The sequence below is a fragment of the Corylus avellana genome, chromosome 3 (assembly GCF_965113065.1).
Source record: "Corylus avellana chromosome 3, dhCorAvel1.hap1.2, whole genome shotgun sequence".
NCBI classification, from domain to species: domain Eukaryota; kingdom Viridiplantae; phylum Streptophyta; class Magnoliopsida; order Fagales; family Betulaceae; genus Corylus; species Corylus avellana.
The window spans coordinates 31,385,650-31,408,226 of NC_142492.1; the positions used below are offsets into that span (position 1 = coordinate 31,385,650).

Below are 22,577 nucleotides of genomic sequence, written 5' to 3' on the forward strand. Positions count from 1 at the left end.
AAGTTTTGGGGCCATGTATCACTTTTTAAATATTAAAGATTAAAGTGTAAATGAATAGATATTTCAGGATAAAATGTATTTTCCCAATTAAGTTATTACAATAATTAAGTCATTACAAAAGGTTTGAGTTACACAAGATTGGTCCCAAATTAACGCGAATTGGACCAATCCAATAATACAGCTCTCTAAGCTGGGCTTCACAGCCACGTGGCAAAATCTTATTGCATTACCACCTAATTCTCTCCCTACTCTCAACAACTCCTCACATGCCCTCCCTCCTCTTGGTTTCTTACACCCAGCCCCTCGCAAGTCATACTCATAAGCAAAAACGCTTTCATTTCGCAAAGAAACCAAACCCGCAGCTTCGGACCCGAGCCACTCGGCTTCGTCCACCGAGCCCCAGCCTCGGCCCGAACCTCAGTTTTGTTCCTCAGTTCGTTGAAAATTTCGCACTATTTCGATCACTTTTTATCTCTCTGTCTGTCTGTCTCTCTCTTTCTCTCTCTCTCTCAAACACGCCCATTTACTCACTCTTCGATTCAAACCCTAACGTTTCGCAATCAGACACTCTCGGAGGATCGGTTTGGAGCTTCAATGGAGGCCGCTTGACGTTACTGTGAGTCAAAAGCCCTTATTTCCCTGTTAAAAAACCCTAATTTTCTCTCTCTAGGGACCATTTCTATTTCGAAAGCAAATCTATGCTAGGTTTTTGGTGTTCTGGGGTTGGGCAGCTTTCTCGCAGCTCATATTTGTCGTTTTGTGTGGCTTTGTTGATTAAATCACTGGTTGTGAGTTCGAATTGTGGTGTTGTCTTCTCGATCTTACGTGTTTCAGTTACAAATGCGGGATTTTGAGAAAACTTTTGGCTTTTGAGTTTGTTTGGTTGCTATGAAAATAGAGGAAAAGGAAACAAAATGAATTTGACTCTGAATTTTGTCGTTTTTGTTTGCCAGAAATGATACCTTTCGGCTCTGCCGAAGTCTTATTGTTGCACCGGGCTTTTGTTTGTTTTTTTGTGTTGCTGGAAATAGTTGTATAAGGCTCAGTTATGCCTTTTTCATTGTTTGCTTTGCGGCTTTCCCTGGTTCTAAATGAGGAAAGTTTAGCATTCAATTGAATTCTTTTTTCCCCTCCATGGCATACAATCACTAAGTAATAATGGAGAAGAAATGTTATTATGTTAGATATATTCTGGTACATACATTTTGTTTGTGCGTGTTTGGGTTTTGGTGGTACTGGGATTCTGGCGACTTTGTTATGGAGGCATTGGCTACTTCTTGTGCCTGAATGTTGTAGATTTTGTTTTGACTGTTGTTGTTAGTAGCATCAGCAATATTTGATTTTAATTTCTTTTATATGTCATTTGAATGAGTAGATTTTACATATCTTAAGTGAATTTTAATTTCCTTATGTCTTTCATATGTGATATGAGTTTCCTGGTAATTAACACCGGGAACTTAAGTCTTTGCTATATGATTGGGGCTGTATTCGATCCTAGCCGAGCCGAGCTTCGAGCTGATGGACTCGGCTTGAATACATAATATAGGGACTCGAACTCGGCTAGCTTAAGAAGCCAAGCCTCCAATCGAGCTCGAGCAGCTCACACTCGATTGGAGTTTTGAAATTTTTTAACTTAGTTGTTAAAAAGTTAAATAAAACTTCATTAATTTATCTTTAAAAAATGATAAATTATGAAGAACTATTTTTTCTCAACTCTCATCAGTCAACGTGAGCTAACAAATGAGCACAATTAATTCGCAACAATCAATATTTTATTTGGGTCTCATTAGTCAGCATTAGCCATCAAGAGAGACGCTATGTACGAGAGCCACAATAGCTCATTTTCTAGATGTAAGAGGCGAGGAGCATGTTGTTCCTTTTTGGTGTGGGACAACTCCATAAGTCAAATTTGAAAGAAAATGCTCGCTAGAATTCATCAAATGCCTCTGAAGAAGACATCTCTCCTTTCATGGCATCTTTTGAATAGTATTGATTATATTTGTTTGTGCATTTATTTGTAGTCAAAATTGCCTTTAGAAACTGGCTTTTCCAATCTTGTCAATCAACTATGAATACAAAGGATGAAACGAAATCTAGGGTATCGAAGAATTACCTATTGATTTGTTAAAACATATCTCATATACAAAAATGTTTAAAGTAAAGCCAAGTTATAAAGTGTATGGAGGCAAGTATGATGAGCGCACCCATGATAACTTATATGATCTTATTAACAATTCGAGCCGAATCAGTCGGATCAAACTTATATAAGCTGAGCTCACTAGCTTTATCTGAGTCGAGCCGAGTTTACACGAGTTTACACGAGTATATCTCGTTTAATATTCGGGCAGATATTGTGTTTATAAATGGCTCATTTATTATTTGAACCGAGACCAAATCAAGTTTAACTGAGCCGAGCCGAGTTCACGAGCAGCTGGGCTCATCTAACACCCCGATATATGATGATACATAACTAACAAATGTATGTGTCCCCACAACATTATTTACTTGGTAACAGGAGAATTTGTTTAAAGTAGACCATTGCAACTAGGTTTATGAAACATCGCGGGGGGTGGGGGGGTTCTGCTATGGATTTGTAATGTGATTAAAATACCTGAGTACATGAGTTATGGACACGAAACTTATTTGTCAAAGATGGGGAATATGAAAAAGCATTTTTAACTGAAAAAGAAAATTCAATGTTACTTATGCACCTATACCAACTGAAACCAAGGGACCTGTATAAACCAAAGGAAAAAAGAGTTCTTACGATTGTTATGCATTCATGACTGTGGACATTTGTTAGGAGAGAATGAGAAAATCATTTATGTTCAAACAAGATACTAAAGGAGTTCTCCTTCCCAACTTTGATTCCTCCTTTCCTTGAAAAAGCATTTGGAGGACTAAGACTCATCTGAGGGTGGGACAAATTCTAACTTTGGATAATCTCCGCAAGCTTCACATCATAGTGATGGATAATCTCCGCAAGTGTCACATCATAATGATAGATTGGCGTTGTGTGTGTGAAAAGAGTGGGGAAACTCCCGATCATCTCCTTTTCATTGCGATGTTGTGAGAGATTTGTAGAATATTGTTTTTCGAATGTTTGGAATAGAGGGGGTTATGCCTTGACACGTGGTGAATCTTTTGGCTTGTTAGAAAGGAAGAGTCAGTCGTAATGATATCAAAATTGTTTAGAATGTAATTCTGTCATGTTTAATGTGGTGCATTTAGAGAGAAAGAAATGCTTGATGTTTCAATGATTGTGAGAAGATGAGTTCGGATCTACATAATTTTTTTTAAATCCCTCTTTGAGTGGATCTTTGCTAACACGTTTCTTAATATTTCCAATTTTGTAGAATTTGTTCTCTCTTTTGTCTTTCTTGATTTGTTGGGTTACCAAGGTTGTGCCCCTTGCCCTTTTTAATGAAGTTGTATTACTTATAAAAAAACAGTCACTAAAGGAACTTATATAACCATAAGATGCCTATCCCCATTTTTGGCTAAATAAGCCTTAATTGGGTAAAAAAGTTATAGTTGATGTTGAGAATTTACAAAAATGTGGTCAAAGTTCTTCTAGGGTGATAGACAGACATCTTTAGAATGGCTAATTCAAGTAGAAGGATGACAGCCTATAAAAGAAACATGCTGGATACTTTGGTGATGGAGGATGGTCAGGAGATGGGATTTCCATGATAAATTCAATTGGTGTTTGTGCTTGGATTAGATCTCTGACCTAGGAAAAATAAGGGAAATCTATGTCTGTTTGCTTGTGGTGGGTTTTAGGATACCAAAATTTACAGTCTTTAGATTTGTTATGGTGAGTGAATGGATTTAGGATTTGTAGATTGAATCAGGGTTTGAGAAGTTTGAAATTTGGTGGCTGAAGAGGATGACCGGATGTGGACATTCTGGTCACCAGCAAACTTAGGTGTTTTATGGCTGGTTTGATGGGTTATTTCGTGAGTAACAGGCATGGGAAATATATTGGGTTTTAGGGTTTTGATAGATACGGAAAATAGCTGGATTTGAGGTTCAAAGAAAGGATTAGGGGCTGTGTGAACATTGACATAAACAAGAACTGTGTGCTACCAAAGAGAGAGGGACTCCTAATTCGATCAAACTCTCTGAATTCTTTTAGTACATTGAAAACAATGTATAAGGACTTATCTTGGGATGATGTTTGGTGTGGAGAAGCGTGTCTTAAGGAAGTTTTCCCAGGCCTATACAATAGCTTGTGTAAAAGACGCATCTATTGCTGACAATATGGACTTCACGGGTGGTGCTCTTCAATGGAATGTTTAGCTTTTTTTTCAGTTGATTCATGATTAGGAATTGGAAGTGTTAGCCTCATTCTACACTTTGTTGTATTCCCATAGAATGAATAGGGAAGGAGAGGATAAAATTTGGTGGATTCCGTCTGGTAAAGGGAAGTTCGATGTTAGATCTTACTATAATGTCTTGGCTAGCACAGAGGCTAGTCCATTCCCTTGGAAGAGCATTTGACGCACCAAGGCACCCATGAGAGTGGCTTTCTTTACCTGGATGGTGGTGTTACGGAAGATCCTCACGATTGATAATCTTAGAAAAATGAATCTTATTGTGATCAATAGATGTTGCTTGTCCAAATCAGATGGGGAGACGATCGATCATCTTCTTCTCCATTGTGAGATCGTTTGCTCTTTATGGTATGCTATTTTTAGCCGGTTTGGATTGTCAGGCGTCATGCCTAGTAAGGTGGTGGATTTGTTTGCTTGTTGGTGGTCGGGTGGGCGATCTCGGAGCGCTGTTGTGTGGAAGATGGTTCCCCTGTGCCTAGTGTGGTGTTTATGGTTAGAAAGGAATGTGAGATGCTTTGAGGACTCGGAGAGATCTTTGGAGGAACTCACGGCTTTCTTCTTGTACACACTTTTCACTTGGACTGCAGCTTGGCTTGCCCCTTTAGTGATTAGCTATCTTGATTTTCTTGTTCTTTTCTCTTCTCCTTGTTAGACGTTTTCTCTTGTATACTCCCTGTGTATTTGGGTTGCGCCTCTTTGTGCTTTTGATATAAACATTACTTATAAAAAAAAAAAAAAGGACTTATCTTGTACTAGTTGCATTGAGACTCCAAATTTGACTAGTAAACTAAGGGCCTTAGAAAACCCAATAAAAGGCTCCTAATACTATTAGAAATTCTGGCATAAACTAGACAAAACATGGTTAAGAAATTAACTCTAAATCAAAAGCATGCCCATGATTTTTATGAAATTCCAGGTCTGTCCCTACACATAAAAATGCCAGTAACTCATAAAGTAATAAGAACTTGAAAACTATTGTAAACTAAGACACTTGTATCATAAACTTTGGAAGCATAAAGGTCTTGCTTCAATCGGATGTCATTTGATGCTCCAACACATGAAATGCTCTTAAGTTGCAAAAATTGAAAAAATACTTCAAAGGCAGTAATTGTACGTTTCTTTCATGGCTGAGTCAACGTTTCAGATGTTGCGTTTGTGATTCATTTGGCTTTTGGATTGGTTGGAACACAGGTTTTCCAAAATGAGATTCTTGCCATCATTCAAAGGGTGATATAATTATCCTGGCTGTTCCAACATAGATAGGGGTTGTTGGGAGGGGTTTTATGGCGGTGGTTGATAAGTTTATTTACTGCTGATATCAAGTGAAGCTAGAATGCCAAGTGGGTTTGTTCTGATGATGTAATTTTGTTCCTACTTTATCATTGACATCTTTCGATAATGGTGATATTTTCTGTCAATGAGGCAGAAATTTCATTGTTGGCATAAAATTCTTGTTTGGAATTAGCACATTGAATTGAAGAAGCAAGACTTGAGAATGCTTTCGTTGCTAGGAAGAGGGGAAAATATCGCACAGCCCTTAAAATTGGAGATTAGGGAATGGCTGTGATCAATATTGGTGGTCTAGCACTTCCATTTGTAAGGTTTATTGGGGGAGTGTTTAAGAATAAAATGAAGATTAGATTAGGTTTGATTTTAGTTATGTTCTTGAATAGATGAATATAGGGTAGGGATAAAATTGGACTTGCAGACAGATTGAATGTGGATGAAGAGTCTGCACAGTACTGTCAGCAATGAGCAAAAAAAACAAAGACAGGGAGAGAGAGAGAGAATGAGAAGATAGAGATAAAAAAACTTAAGTTTCACTAACACCAGTAGGTCACTGAGAAAGAATCATTGGAGTCTCAATGGCGAAACTAGAGGAGAAATCTGCATTGGTGTATATCATTACTTTAACTTTTCAATAAGACTTACTTTGACAGAAAAAAGATTGACTTAAAATGAAATTTTTTTAAATTCAAAACTCCTATTTCAACATGGAAGAACTTTCTAATTACTAATTAAGACCTTTTATGAGTCAAATCAACAATTGTGTGTAATGTGGTGTATATGGAGAGAAAGGAATGCACGGAGTTTTGAGGATCGTGAAATTGGAATTATAGAGTTGAAGAAAAGGGTGCTTCAAACACTTTTCTCATGGAGAGAATTGTGGTATTCTTCGCAAGTTTCAACGCTTGCGGAATTTCTAGATTTTTGTGCGTCATTTTCAGTTTAAAACTTGTTTTTGTGGGCTCTTTTGTATATTTTATGTGTACATGGGTTGCGCCCCTTGCTCTTTTTAATACATTGATATTACCTATCAAAAAAAAAAAAAGAGTCAAATCAACAATAAAATTATTAAAATAGCGACCAGCAAACAATAAAGTTTAGTTAGCAGAAATTTCTAGTATGTACAACTAGTAAAATACACAAGATATAAAAATTTAGATCTCAATAATTCCAAGGCGACTTGATCAAGTTCGTTCAATCACATCCCACCAGAAGTATTAAGATGTACGACCCAAGGTGGAACCTTAGGATGAATTCCATACAGGCTTTGCAAATCTTTAGATCTCCACCTAGGAAATTTAGTCTTTTGCTTTGATAGCAAAGTGTGAGCAAGGATTATTCTTGAAAGTAAGCAAGAAAAATAATCTCTCGAAGACATATACTCCTGAAGTTTGTAAAATAAGATAAGGGGAAGACAGTTCCAAAAGATTGCTATAGATGATGGGTAATTCTGTCTAACAATATAATTTCCATGTTTCTTTTATGAAATTATCTTGGCTTTCTTGAAAACCTGTTGAAGAATGTTAGAAGGAATTCATGACGATGGTTGATACCTTCAATGTAAGATGAGGATTCTTTCTATTTCAAATCAAAGGGATAGTATTCATTTCATGGTTTGGATTTAAAGTTTGTGCATCTAATAGTGTATATGATTCCACATTATTTAATTTTTTTAAAAGACGAGTCAACAGATTTTATATACACCATTAGATGTACCAATTTTAAATCTTGATCATGAAATGGATACTATTCATTTCATTTGAAATGGAGAGGATCTTATTCCTTCAATGTAAGGGATGATAATTAAGTGAAGATAGGACCTTGTGGGGTTTTGTTGGATGATAATGCAGAGTTTTTACTTAATTCTATGTTTGTTGTTGTAGTCATTGTTGTGGTTATTGTTATTATTATTATTATTTTTTTTTAAAAAAATTGTTAGTGTTGGTGCCATTACTATTGTTGGAAGTGCTTATACAATCTTAGCTTAAGGTTATTGTTATGAACGCTGAGAGCCATGTGACCTAATGACAATTGTTGATAACATTTAATACTATTTTCATGTCTCTTTCAAATGAGACTAAAAATCCTTGTGGATTAAAGGTGTTTTATTTTTTTTGCTAAACTCATTAATTTGAAGAAGAAAAATATTATAGAAGGATTCAAGATAATGAAGAGGGGAATTTAGGTTTTGCACTTTGATGGTAAAATTATGTAATTTGGTCTAGGTTTTGAAGATAACAAAGAAAAAAAAAAAGAATCCTCAAAAGGGGTTTGTAATTATAGGCACCTAGGTTCTGGCAACCCTTGTTAAATTAGAGATGGAAAAATAAAGCTGCAGAATATTTCTAGATGACTGGTCATTCCCCCTTTATTTTTATTTTTATTTTTTATTTTAATGTCGGGGAACCTCTCCAAGGCAGGGCCCTTCGTACCCACCCCTACAAAGTAAACCCCGGTCCCATGCACCGCACCCTCAGAAGTTTCCCTATACAGAACTAGTTAAATCGCTGGTTTTTCATCAGGGGGTGTGACCTCAAGGAATTGTTTGCACCCATTCCCCTTTAAGTACGTCATTTCACTACATCACAAATTATAGTACCTGAACAAGAGAATGCTAGATTTACATTTTCTTCTTTGTCTTCCTCATCATTGCCCTGTCCTCCTTCCCCTCCCTTTTGTATCATCCAATATGGAGGAATCGTGTATACAATGAAGTGCCTTTGATTACTTGTCACTTGATATGACTTCTTGCAGCAAATATTGCTAACTCTTGTCCTGCCAAATCACACCACTTAAGAGGTATTGAGATGCTGGACTGTTTGTGTGCAGGATAAGTTTTGTGGGCAGGAAACGTGGCAATATTGGAGTAACCAAATGTATAGGAAGAGGTGTGTCTTTCCGAACTCAACTGTATTTGTAGAGATCTCATACTTTTTTATGATCTCTAATGGAATTGTGGGTGGTAATCTTGAATTTTTTTCATATTTCTTTTAGGTAATTTTTCTCACAAAATTTTAGCTGCCGAGTATTTGTGGGCTGGATCATCTATGCCTGGCAACGAAGTTGGAGACAGGGTCCACAATTTCTTTGGCCAAGAGAACTTGTCTGAGGACCAGCATCATTCACAGGTTGTTCATGGGAACTGGCCTGGATTAAATAACAATCTATTGGTTGGAAGCCAGAGACAGATCGGTGCACCTTTTATTTCTGATTTAAAGAATTACAATGTACAACAGTCAGGTATCAATAAGTTATCCTCTTCTTTTGGTTGTTTCTGTTGGCTTGTACGGTCTTCCTGTTTGTATCTAATGACTGCTGAATAAACTTCTGTTCTCAATTCCTTTTTTCTTCTTGTATAAAATCAAGGATCTCATGCTCATATGGTTAAGTGCCATTACCTGCTATTTAATCATACTGCTATGTTTTTTGGTTCTAGCAGACTCTGAGAGGGGAGATGGAAGTCAGTCTTCAAGAGTACCACATAGTTTCAGCTTGGCACAGTCAAATTTGAGGCCCGAGTTTGGCAGAAGTTTGTCTCAGAATCAGCAGACAACTCTGAATGGCCATGTGCATGGGCAGCAGTTTTTCCAGACGAGGCAGAATGAGGCAAACTTTCTGGGAGTGGATACAGAATCTGATCGCAATAATTTGACATCAAGAGGCATCTCTATTCTTGCTTCACAGCGAGGGAATGGTCCTGAGCTTAGTAGGAAAAAATTATCGAGGTTGGAAGCTACAGAATCTCCAGTTAATTTTGATATTTTTGGAGGTCAGCAGCAAATGAGTGGCCAGCAGCGTGGCATGCTGCAATCTTTGCCAAGGCAGCAGTCGGGGATCAATGACATGCAGCTACTACAGCATCAAGTCATGCTCACACAAATGCAAGAATTTCAGAGGCAGCAACAACTTCAGCAACTAGAGGCAAGGCAACAGAGTTCTATGAATCAGGTTTCCCCTGTCCCAAAACAGACAGCTCCCAACCATTCAGCTGCCCTAATCAATGGCATTCCTATTAACGAGGCATCTAATTATCCATGGCCGCCTGAGCTTGTGGCTGGTAACACGAACTGGCTGCAGCGTGGTGCATCTCCAGTTATGCAAGGGTCTTCTAGCGGACTTGTGTTATCCCCTGAGCAAGGCCAGGCACTATGTTTGATGGGATTGGTTCCTCAACAGGTTGATCAGTCACTTTGTGGGGTTCCTATTTCTAGTGCAAGAAGTACTCCAAATCAAAGTTCTCATGTTCAAATGGATAAGCCTGCATTGCAGCAGGTATCAGCTGGCGGTAATTCCTTTTCGGGTCATCAATATGCTGCATTTCCTGGTCAGGTTAGCATGCAAGATGAATCTTTGGCTTCCAGACAGGATTTTCAAGCTAAGAATATTTTTGGTCCTGCTGCTGGCCAAGGCTTAAACAGTGGATTTAATTTGGAAAACTTTCAGCAAGTGAATCCCCAGCGAAGAAATGCATCCATGCAGGAATTCAATGGGAGGCAAGAACTAGCTGGATCTTCAGAAACATCACAGGAGAAAACACTAATGCAGGTTGCCCCTTCACAGAGTGTGTCTTCCCTGGATCCAACAGAAGAAAAGATTTTGTTTGGTTCAGATGAAAATCTGTGGGATGCCTTGGGCAGGAGTACCGGGAGTTATAATATGTTGGATGGTACAGATGTTTTTAATGGATTTCCTTCTGTGCAAAGTGGGAGTTGGAGTGCTCTTATGCAATCTGCTGTAGCTGAAACTTCTAGCGCTGAAATAGGGATTCAGGAAGAGTGGAGTGGTCCGACTTTTGGGAACACAAGACCTCCGACTGGGAATCAACAGCCCTTAACCATTAATGATAGTAGCAAACAGCAAGTCTGGGCTGACAATAACTTACAGACTTCTTCGAATTCGAATTCTAGACCTTTTCCTCTTTCTGATGATGCAAATAGGTCCACCACGAGTACCAATTATTTTAATGTTCAAGGATTTCAGCAATCAGGACACAAAACTTTGCATCAACAGGGTGACAGATTGCAGGATAGTTCTTCTCATAGAACTATTCCACAGTTTCAGGAAGAAGGAAACAAATGGTTAGATCGTAGCCCTCTTCAAAAGCCACTTGCTGAAGGCAGTCACATATATGGAAATGCTGCTCAGTCTTCGTGTGTAGAAACAAATACCAAGAACGTTTCAGGTTCTTGGGCCCATCAACAGAGCATATCTCCATATAATAGTGGTGGCCAGCCATACAATAGGACAAATGGTTGGAACTTTACCGAATCTGTGTCACCTGATAGTGCTGCCACTCTGAAACATCATGAAAATGAAAAATCATCTCAACTGACTCAGAGTAGTGATCATAAGGGAAACACACATGAGGAAATTGGTCATGTTGCTAGTAGATGGAAGAATGCTTCTGTTCCCAATTCATCTGTTGAATTGGGACATACAAAGTCTGGCATAGGTAGTCTGCAAGTGTATAGGGAAGATTCAAGTTCTAATAGTGTTGCTGCAGTACCTAATTCAAGCACTTCCAGGGCCAATCAGGAAAGAAGCCTGCAGCTAAACAATAGTAATATTGATTTGTGGAAAGATGTTGATTCTTCAGGGAGCTCCAAAGGAAAGGAGGTTTTGGGGAAATACCAACATCATCTCAATGAGAGCTCTCAAGTTTTGGAGTCATCAGGGAATAATGGGTTGGACAAGGCAGCAGGTGAAATGCATGAAACAGAGAACTCGAATAAAAAAGAGAACTCAAGTGACGGTTTTCGCTCTAACATGTATCAACAAACTTCCACTGGTGGTTTGAGAGAGAATGTCTGGTTGGATGCTAGTGACTCGAGAACTTCGACTGGGGGCAAACAAAAGTTATCTAGTCAAGGTAATAGAAAACCTGGAACTCGCAGATTTCAGTATCATCCCATGGGGGATGTAGATGTTGATGTGGAGCCTTCTTATGGTGCAAAACATAATGCAAATTCACAGCCCATGGCTCAGCAGGTTTCTCAAGGATTAAGAGGTCATGACCAGGTGTACATTGGCCAGTCAAGATTTGCTGGTCACACCAATAGAAATTCTATGGAGTTGGAGAAGGTGATCATTTGGATTTTACTACCTTTGAGAATAATAGCCATACTATTTTTTTTTTTTTTTTCTTTTGATAAGTTCGATGTTTTAAAATTCCTAAGAATAAAAACTGCTTAACATTTTTTCATATAAAGTTTCACAGGGCTGTTTACCTGGTTTTCAGGGTGACACAAAAGGCTTTGATGAGATACCTTCAAAAGGCATGCTTCCAGGTCATGTACCTAATTCCTCTGCTCCCTTTGACAAATCCGTGGGTACTTATGACACAAACAAGACAGCAACATCGAGGTAGTTGAATATTTATGATTAACTATTGCTCTTTTAGCTTTGAAATTGTATACACCTATTTTTTTATATTATCTGTTGATTTTCTTCTTTAATTATTGTTCATTAAATTGTGGTGTAGCTTTATGTCTCTTAGATGCTGTGATAATAAAGGTTTGCCCACAGGCTCTACCTATTTGTTTTAACAAATGACAACTAATATGTTTAATGTTTACATATTTTATACTTCTCTTTCTGATTTTTCCCTATTATATTATAACTCACTGATGAGTTGAGTTCGAGTTGAATAATATGTTTTGTTGCTTTTAACTTATGCAGTAAAAATATGCTTGAGCTTCTTCATAAGGTGGATCAATCAAATGAACTTGGCGCCAGAACACACATTGGCTCTTCCGATCGCTATCTGTCTTCTGAGATGTGTGAAACGGAAACTTCTGATGGATCTGGTGGTCACCTTCAGCGAAAACAGTCTTCTGCTACTCAAGGTTTTGGTTTACAGTTGGCACCTCCATCTCAACGGTTGCCAATTCCTGACCGCACCTTATCTTCCCAGAGCTCCTCACAAACAGTTCTTGGTTCATCTCATGTAGCTTCTGGGACTGGGGATAAGGGTAATACATGGTTGGCTTCCACAGCCTCTGTTCAGTCTTTGTCATCTTCACGTGAATCATCTCAAGGTGAATTTAGGAATAACATTGCTGGTAGTTCAGGACCAACCAGCAATATACCTTCACAATACAGTGTCCAGGGAAATTTTTCTGCAGCTTTTGCTTCTGGTTCTCCTTTTTCAAGAAGTCATCTTCAGGCTCAGCACATGACTGTTGCAAGTGGACAAGTAATGTCGAATCAACCTGTAGACGTATCTTCCGATAGGCTTCCTTCCCAATCGAAACAGATAGATCAATCTGGTGAGAGAGCTCCAACGGGTCAATCTGCACTGGCAGCTGTGCCAGATATGTCTACAAGCACTCGCCAGAATAACCTTGCTTGTTCTGCGGAGATGTCCCATTCAAGAGATCCAGCCCTACAAATCCCATCTTCCGAGGCCATGCCAGTCTCTCTGCCTTGTGTGACATCTGGCATGTCTCAACCAGGTGCTTTTTCAAAAATGATACCAAATTTATGGAACAATGTTTCAAGCCAGCAACGCTTGTTAGGTCCCCAGCTATCCAAGGTTCCGTCTAATTTGTTAAAGTCCCATCTTCTATCAGAAAACAATTCTGGACCTCTGACGCTTGATAATCAAGATCCCCAAAGAGGAGGGAGTGGTCAGCCTGGATTTGGTGCAAGTTCTAGAAATTCACAAGGCTTAGTTGGGAAAGAGTATTCGATGAAAGAAAGCCCTGGGCAGCAAGTATCGGCTGAGAATATTGACCGTGTCGAAAAGACATCGAGTGTATCACAGGGGAAGGAATCTGCTGTAAAGCGTCTTTCTGATTCTACTCATTCAAATGCTGCTGCTACTCAAAGAGACATTGAAGCTTTTGGCCGTACTTTAAGACCAAATAATGTGATGCATCAAAATTACTCCTTACTGAATCAAGTACAAGCCATGCAATCCGAGATTGATCCAAGCAATCGTAGTGTGAAGAGATTTAGAGGCCCAGATTCTGGTGTGGAAGTACAGCAGGTAGCTCCAAAAGGACAGCAACTATCATATGGATACAATACTATGGTGAGAGAAGCATCAGATGATCATAGTTCAGGTCCATCTGGAGATTCTAAGATGCTAAGCTTTTCAGCTAAGCTAGGAGAAAGTCGGGATACAAATGCTTCTTCTCAGGATATGCTTGCATTTGGTCAGGACAATTCTCATAATTTATCTAGTAGTAGTAATGCAGCTGGTGTTGAGGCTGAGCATTCTCAGATTAGTCCCCAGATGGCACCATCCTGGTTTGAGCGGTATGGAAGCCTTAAAAATGGGCAGATGTTACCATCGTATGATGGCCGGAGAACTGCCACTGCCAAGGCTTTGGAACACCCATTCATTGTTGGGAAGCTATCTGATGGGTTGCTTGCTCATAATTCAGTCGAGCAAGTTAATGCTGCTGCCAGTGCTAGCCATCTTGGTAATGTCAGGCAAGGTTATACCTCTACATCTGTAGCAAATGATCAGTTATCAACCCCTCATTTATTGCCTACTGATGTCACCGATCAAAGTCTAGTTGTTGTGAGAACAAAGAAGCGTAAAAGTGCTACATTAGGACTTATACCATGGCATAAAGAACTGATGGACGTTTCCCAAAGGCTTCAGAATATCAGGTGGTTGGCATATGTGGCTCACCTCACTTTAAATTTAAATTTGGTTGGCTTTCTCAATTTTTTTTTTGTCAAAAGAAATATTGGATGTTTTACCCTATTTTTTAAATTTAACATGCGCATTGGTCTATGTTTTCCCTCGCCTTATTGATTTGTCCTATGCTGGTTTTTCTAACATAAGCATAGTTCAATCTTTTACAGTGCAGCAGAATTAGTCTGGGCCCAAGCAGCAAATCGACTGGTTGAGAAGGTTTGTTAAGCAAACTGTAGTTTGATATCATGTTTGTTCCTTTGATATTCATAGTTCTTTGAGATTTCTAATTGCTTCATATTTGATGACAGGTGGATGATGAAGTTGAAGCGTTTGAAGATGGACTACTTATGCTTAGACCAAAAAGACGGCTTACTTTGACTACACAGCTTATGCAGCAACTGCTTCACCCTCCTCCAGCTGCAGTTCTCTCTGCAGATTCTAGCTCACATTATGAGAGTATGGCTTACTTTATTGCTAGATCAACGCTAGGGGATGCATGCAGTGCAATCTCTTGCTGTGGAAGTGATAGCCTTATGCCTCCTGACAGCAGAAACCTGTAAGAATTGCTCCAGAAGTCACTTGAAAATGTTTATCTGTGCCTTTGCTGGATGACATTTATGATTTATGATTTTAATATGATTCCATACACTAACAATAAGTTTTTCCAAAATATGCTTTTAGCCTGTCTGAGAAGCTTAGAAGATCTGGTAGAAGTGATGATCAGTGCTTAAAAGTTATTGACGACTTCATTGGCAAAGCGAGGAAGTTGGAAAATGATCTGTTGAGGTAGCGTTCATGACGTTTGGTTTGATATATACTTTCTTACCGCTAACATATCACTATTTTTGCCCACTTGTCTTTGACAATGTAGACTACGTAGTCAGTCCTTTAGCTTGGAATTTCTCTGTTTTGATTTGTTTATGAATCTTTTATTTTTTTATTTTAACAGTGTCCTTTACAAGGTTTATCTTTTGTGCGATAAGGCATTCTTAGCTATATCTGAAAGTGATAAGGCATATAGGAGTTAAGGATTCATAATGACCTATTTCTACAAGAAGTAATAACTGTCGTTAATGAGCGACATGGTATAAATGAATTCATCTGGCAGAATCCAAGTAGTTTGAATAAACCTCTGTTGATTATCCTCCGTTGCACTTTCACTTTGCTGCGTACCTTTCAGCTACAGTAGTGTACCACTTCAACTAGAAGAGAATGCCTGTGCCTTGTGCTCTTACGTTGTTTAACCTAGGTACATTCAGGAAATTGGTGCAACTGAGATAAGGATTTTCAGATGTTTGATTAGAGAGACTTGAAAATTACACAGAGAAGATTAACACATCCAGAAAATCATGTAATTACGCAATAACTATTCGAAAGAGAACAACTAAAATTCCCAAAATTTGTTATATTGTCCATTGATATCATTGAGAGGATGCAAACTACTTTTTAGCCCGGATGAATGAATGAATTTTGTTGAAACAAAGGAAGCTGTACAATTGCAGCATCCAAGGATCAAAGCTTATTGCAATTCATCATTCCCAAGAAGTAGTACTACAAACAATTTGACTGGCTACAAGTTCTCTTATCTATAAGACATATCAGTTAAGATTGACCAAATGATAGCACAATGTAAGCTCTCAGAATCATAAACTACAACATTCGGTTAAGATGCACAAGATGGTTTTGACAGATTGAAATTTTAGAGCAGATTTTGCTTTGTGGGTTCCATTATACTGGGATTGTGAGTGCTTCTAATGTTTTTTTTTCCCTTTCCCTTTTCTTTTTGGTTGCCTGGTGTTGCTGTTATCAGGGTATTATATGGTGTATTTCTTTGCTTCATAGCTTAATTACCTTAAAAAAAAAAAAATTCTTTGCTTCATTGCATGTAGTTCCCTCTCTCTCTCTCTCTCTCACACACACACACACACACATATTTCTAATGCTTCCTTTGGATTATGCAGACTGGAAAATAGAGTCTCAATATTAGACTTAAGAGTGGAATGCCAGGATCTAGAGAAGTTTTCTGTCATCAACCGTTTTGCCAAATTCCATGGGCGGGGGCAGGCTGATGGGACCGAGACCTCTTCATCCTCCGAGACAACTGCAAATGCTCAAAAATCCTTCCCCCAGAGATATGTTACTGCACTTCCAATGCCTAGGAATCTTCCAGACAGGGTACAATGTCTTTCACTTTGATCATTAATTAATTGATTTTTTCCTCTTTCCCAGTCAGTTGTCTCCACATCCCTCTTGCTTCTATGGCCCATTTTCTTTCAACTTATATAATGGTCACTTGCTTTGAAAATTTAGAACCACAGGGGTGGGAATGTAGGAGAAGAATGGATGGTAGGAATGTCTCCTTAAAATCGATGGAGGCTGTTAGATCTTTGCAATCTAGGCCATTGATGTCGTTCTTGAGAAATATAAGTTGGTACCTGTATACTTTGATAGACTAGAAAGAAACTGCATTACTGCAATGCCCCGTCATTTTTCAGTAACTGGGGAGGACAGAAGCACATTCTGGTTTTTCAGCAGCTATAATTCCAGGTAATAAATGTGAATCGTTCCCAAGTTTTGGAGCATGAGTTTCTGTTCAGAAATTGGGTTTATCTATTCTTTTAAAAAGAACAGGAGAAAAAGGGAGGTGAGTGGGCAGGGGATTTCCAATTTTACTGCAAAAATTAGGCTGTTAGACTGTTATAGATATGATATATAATGATTTAATCCGACTTGTTCATACTTGTACCTAAAAATAGTGAACTTTCTATCAGAAATTGAGCTGAAATGATAAAATGGGTGGCCAAATTATCTGAATGGTTCATGGCAAAGCCAATTTTTAATTGTCCGGATCTACAAATTTTCATTTTTATTTTTATTTTTACGGTACCCTATCTTGTTAGATGTGTTACTGACCCATAATATGCTGAAGTTTAGCGATAAGGATAATCCTTGTCTGGAGTACCAAATCCTTATTTAAGCACACGAGAAACTTGTATATGTGGAGAAATGATCGAATATTTATTTACCCATGGGAATCCTGTTGTATGAGCGTCTGCCCTCTCTCTCTCTCTCTCTCTCTCTCTCTCTCGCTCTCTGTGTTCTGGGAGGATGGTGGTAAAGGTACTTTACAAGTGTTCCTTTTGTTGTTTACCAAAACTTGAAAAAGAGGAAAGCCAGGTGACGTGCATAGAGAAATGTTGTACATACTTTCAAGTGGTCATTATCAAGTGCTCTTTTTTTGACGTAACAGTGAAAATCACTTTTGGATGCTACATGTACTTTTATTTATTAGAGACATGTTACAACTATTTTTTAACCATCTATTTTTGCAAATTTAATGGATCAACCATTGGATTTGTTGATTCATGTGAATCCCATACAAATTCAATGGTAGATTCATCTATTTATTATATGCAGATAGTTGAAAGAATCAATTTTATTATTTCTTCATTTATTAATTCATCTAATGATGATTATCACCGCTGCGTTATGGAGTGAGCACTCAGAAATAAACACTTGGGAATGTATAGCGCTTGTGATATGGCAACGAGTGTTTAAAATTGAAAATCCAGTTAAAGAGGTTCCAAAATGTTATTAAAGCACTAACTTTTATGATTAATGTAGTTGCCCATTGGCTTTTAGGTGCTGTAAAACAATTACAGCTGTTTTGTCAACGGTTGAAATTTAAAATCTTTCTCATAAAAAAAAAATTGAAATTAAATACGAACCGTTACTATTTACATGATTGGCGGCTGCTGGATCTTCTAATTATTGTGATTAATACAATTAATAAAATCCCACTTAGGAGTTTCCATCCATTTGAATTCTACACTTGTTACTTCATGCTACAGATCTCTGCTGGTTTAATTTTTTTGGATGTCAATTTCATACAAACCTCAACAAATGAGAAATCAATTTCATACATGTGGCGTTGTGTCTCGTGGCCTTTGGGTTGATGAGGGATTTGTTTCCTGGCCTTCAGGTCAAGGAGGAGTAGATCGGTGGTGTGAGATCATTTTTAAAAAAATTAAAAAAATAATAAGACAACTAATCTATTTTCATCGTATAACCAAAAGGCAACTATTTCATCTTCATTTGTCTTGGTTCTAATGCAAAGGAGGCTTCTCTTTCTCTCGCTACTTCTGCTAACGTCCAGCTTCACGTCTGATCACATGCTTAGTTTCTGAACAAAATTAATCCAATAATTTCTCTTGCGTGTAGAGTAGCTTATTTGAGCCTGACATGCATTTCCTCCTGTATTACATCAAATATCTCATCTACCCTGTCAACAAAACAAAGATGAAGCTTAGAGACAATGAGACATATCTTCAACAATTTGGAAACAGACAGGGTTTATTGTTGTTGCAGTGAACTTATGCTCTTTCTCCCTTCTTAATCCCTTGTGGCAATAGCTGCCTTGCAGTTATGCATTCAGGCAAGGGCCTTTGCCTTTCCCCATGCTATACGAGGTGGCAGCATAATTCTCTATAAGTGATAGTATTTAACTTTGTTCACATAAAATATATTTGAATTCACGAGTAAAATTGAAAGTTCACTCTTTTTTTCTTTTTTTCTTCTTCCTACACCTTGGATAGACAAGGAAGTTGTGATTATTTGATCTCCGCTGAACTGTTGAACCAGAGCCATGATTTTCTCTTAGGACAAAGAATTATATATATATATATATATATATTAAAATGCAATCGAGTTCTTGAGTTCCAAGTTCTACCTATAATTATTTATGTTCACCTCTGCAAGCCATGTTGTTAGATAAACCTGCAATTCAAGACAATCCAGTAGATTCAGTTAAGCAACTAAAAAGAACGAAGAAAATACTAGTTCAGCCATATTCCAAAAAGAGAATACCAACACTAAAGCATAAAATATTTTGAGAAAAATACGGTCATGAATTGCCATGATCTAAATATTCATAGGGGATAAGTCTACCTATGTGCCCCATGAGTTGCTTGAGAACTTGATGATCTCCATGTAAATACTGGATTACTCAATAAAAGCAATATGAACGCTAGATGAATTATTAGGTAATATCAAAAAAGAATTGATGCTTCACCCTGAGAAGTTTTGACTAAAAGATCTCTGATTTATTTGACAGCAAATCAGACACTTATAACGTACAATACATTATCCTTCTGATGCCTGAAACTAACCGCTGTCCACTTCTGTAAAGCCAAAAGCCCAGGTGTTGTATCATCAATGTATTTACATGGTTAATTGCATGGTTTTAATTAGTTATGCAAAATGATAAACTAAGTACCTGTAAAACCTCGTGGTTTGGCTGGTTGTTACATCCCACAACAGGAGTATCAGATTTCCAATCCATCAATTTTGGTGGGACAGGCTCACAAGTTTCTTCAGAAAACAAGTTGCACACTCTCAAATGATCAAATTCTCCTGGATAAAGCTGATCCGACCAATGGAACCCATTCACTTGTGGAACTTCACAAGTAAGGGACAGAAACTCCAGTACTAGCAACCTCTGCAGGACCAAACAATTCTAGTCACGACCAAGCAAGAAAGGATCTTGCACAATTTCAAATTAAACCAACGTTCCTAGTAGCCCAGGGAAACTGCAATTTACCTTCAACATTAGTTCCTTTTTGAACATCTGAACAAGCTCTTCTGCCAATTCCTCTGAGATTGTTCAGGGATAAGAATCATCACATTATAAAAACTAATACACATGCCGAGATTTAGAGTTAAAAAAAATATTTTGGAAATAATGCCTGAGCTTACATCATGGATTTGAAATTGTTATGCTTTAATTCAAATGAGTAAATAAATTCGTTAAAAACATTTAGGGTAGCAACCTAGGTAAACCAGAGTATACAAGAGAACACACTAGTGACAGAGGGCAAACAAAAGGCAAGAGAAAAAAATCAAAAGAATAAAGAATTTTTTTTGATAAGTAATCAATATATCATTAAAAATATGAGGCGCCTCCAAGTGCATAGAGAGTAAACAAGAGAAGCCACCTAACTAGAATAAACAAAAAGAGCAAGAAAATCATGATAACTAATCACCAAAGGAGAAACAAAAGCAGTTGTCCAAAGATACAAAATGTTGAAAAATGCAGGCTTAATCTTCTCCAAAATCCTCTCATTGTCCTCAAAACTTCTATCATTCATTTCCCTCCGAAAACACCACAAAAGGCATGAAGGCCCCATCTTTCACACATCAAAGCTCCAAGTGCTGTTGGCAGTCCACCAATAAGCGTATACGTCAACTACTCGTCCAGGCATAACCTAAGACAACCCAAACCGACCGAAGAAAACATTCCACATAGCACAAGCAACCTTACAATGAAAAAGAAAATAGTCCACAGACTCTCCATTCCTTCTAAATATATAACATCTATCGACCACAATGATACGCCGCTTTCCGAGATTGTCCATGGTAAGAATCTTTCCTAAGGCCGCCTACCAAGCAAAAAAGGCCACCCTCAACATAGCCTTAGTCCGCCACACACTCTTCCAAGGGAAACGAAAACCATCATTACAACTCAAGGCACTGTAAAAATATTTAACACCAAACAATCCTCTTTTGGGGGACTTACCGCAGCTTGTCCTCATCCTCTCGTCTCACTCTCCCTAAATACAACACCTTAAAGAACGAGGCAAAGACATCTACCTCGCAATCATGAGCCGCTCTAGCAACACTCACGTTAAAATAATAACTAGAACAACTAGCGTGTCTCCACCATTTAACCAAGTAAATAGATCAAAAGAAAAAATCCCTTGTGTTCTAATAAACTCTACTCCTCACCACCAACCGTCCAACATGTTCTGACCAAATACTCCATTCATTCCCTTGACATCATTGTTTTCTTTCTCTACTCATTGATTAAAAAGTTTTGAGGTCACTATCTTCCCAATTTAGTAAAAAAACGCTGTTTCATAAATGAGACAAACTTTCATCAAGAAATAGGGACATAAAGGTTGGCTAAATTTTTTAAAACTAGTTTGTTTCAAAATTCCATTAAAAAATGATATACAAGGACAATTGATTAGCAAGAGTTAAGAATAAGAGTTGGGGATGATGTACGTTGAAATTGTCAAATATGACTCGGAAATACTATATATTTGCACAACCGTAATAAGTATTGCTGCATACTAACTAAAATAAAGAAACAAGATGCGGTGAAAAAAATTGCAAATACCAACATACCATGAGAAGAGATTGACCAAAATACAAAGACTGGGATTCCACCACCATCTCCAGTGTCGTTCTGGTCTTCAGAAGAACCAGAAAATTGTACAAGTGTACTATTGCTTGTCCCTTTGAGAAAACATCTCATGGATTGAGTAGCATTGAGCATTTGTGTTACAGTAGCCACCTGTAGATAATTTATTAAAACAAACACAATAGGTATATGTACTGAATTGTTTTCACTTTATATAAAATGCAGATGAGAGTAATGATATTTACCAAAAAACTCATGATACCCTTTCTGTGGACAAAAAGAAAATGCTCATTTGATACATGCTGACATGGATCAGAAAAATAGCAAATGTATTGTTTTGTCTTCACTAGTTGTTGGTAGATCTTCATAGAAAAAACATTTCCTATTAACTGTACAAAACTAAAAAGATCGACCATATTGTCAGGTTTCCAGCTAGACCGGAAACGTTAGTTTTGCATTAGGTGACAAACAAAGCCAACACCAAAATTTTAATAGTTCTTCTATTTTTTGAAATTTTGACCACACAATGAGAATCCCATTACAATATATTGCTAGATAGTACATTCTCTGTAAAGGCATTGAATGAAAAAGATAATACAAATTTTCTTACATCATCAAATATGATATTCTAGAATAAACATGTTACACTTTGGATGATGTCCTGTCAAAGATGACGTGAAAATACGGTATATTTGCACAATCGTAGTAGGTATGACTGCATAATAATAAATATAAGAAAACAACATGAAGTAACGAATTGCAAATACCAACATTAAATGAAAAAAGACACAAAATCACCAATTGTGCAAATTAAAATTGTAAGCATCATACCATGTCTTTGTATGATGATAGAACTTTGCTCCGATAAATTTCCTGAAACAAAATTCAGTAAGTACTTTGAGAGACACAAAGCAAGGTTGTAAATACTCTTAAAGATTTAAATACATCATAATCACAACAGTAAGTAATTACAGGAAACATTTTCTGCATGGTAGACTAAAGGTCCTCTTGTGATTTTACCACTAATATCCATTTCAGAATTGATCTTATTGACCTATTTTACAAACTAAAATATGAACCTATTTACAGCAAATCTGCC

The 22,577-nt window shown here is 37.6% G+C and overlaps 2 protein-coding genes across 7 annotated transcripts in view; one reads left to right on the top strand and one right to left on the bottom strand.

The window, feature by feature from the left end:
- The first annotated feature begins 456 nt into the window (after positions 1-456).
- On the top strand, positions 457-17,312 carry LOC132173664 (dentin sialophosphoprotein-like protein). Of its 4 annotated transcripts, none has more exons than XM_059585224.2 (10): positions 457-616; positions 8,454-8,512; positions 8,619-8,864; positions 9,061-11,705; positions 11,863-11,987; positions 12,303-14,246; positions 14,430-14,493; positions 14,586-14,833; positions 14,959-15,063; positions 16,239-17,312. In XM_059585224.2, the coding sequence occupies exons 3-10, from the start codon at positions 8,672-8,674 to the stop codon at positions 16,471-16,473; spliced, it is 5,559 nt and encodes a 1,852-aa protein (XP_059441207.2). In that variant the 5' UTR covers positions 457-616; positions 8,454-8,512; positions 8,619-8,671; the 3' UTR covers positions 16,474-17,312. The 4 variants fall into 4 exon arrangements, with proteins under 4 accessions (XP_059441207.2, XP_059441208.2, XP_059441209.2 ...); XM_059585225.2 differs by having other exon boundaries at positions 9,064-11,705; XM_059585226.2 differs by having other exon boundaries at positions 458-616; positions 14,445-14,493.
- A 781-nt stretch (positions 17,313-18,093) lies between these two features.
- LOC132176711 (uncharacterized) overlaps positions 18,094-22,577 on the bottom strand; it is a 5,830-nt gene continuing 1,346 nt past the window's right edge. Inside the window, exons 3-9 of one of the 3 annotated variants that reach the window (XR_009439583.2) lie at positions 22,310-22,351; positions 21,463-21,631; positions 19,877-19,929; positions 19,553-19,774; positions 19,225-19,457; positions 19,007-19,053; positions 18,523-18,559 (exon numbers count right to left, since the gene is read on the bottom strand). Coding sequence is in view for 2 of the 3 variants with exons in the window: in XM_088514058.1 (XP_088370184.1) it covers positions 18,505-18,559; positions 19,007-19,053; positions 19,553-19,774; positions 19,877-19,929; positions 21,463-21,631; positions 22,310-22,351 (588 nt within the window). In the remaining variant the exon portion in view is untranslated. Of the gene's footprint in view, positions 18,560-19,006; positions 19,054-19,224; positions 19,458-19,552; positions 19,775-19,876; positions 19,930-21,462; positions 21,632-22,309; positions 22,352-22,577 lie in introns of all 3 variants that reach the window. The other 2 variants (XM_088514058.1, XM_059588995.2) reach the window with 2 other exon arrangements.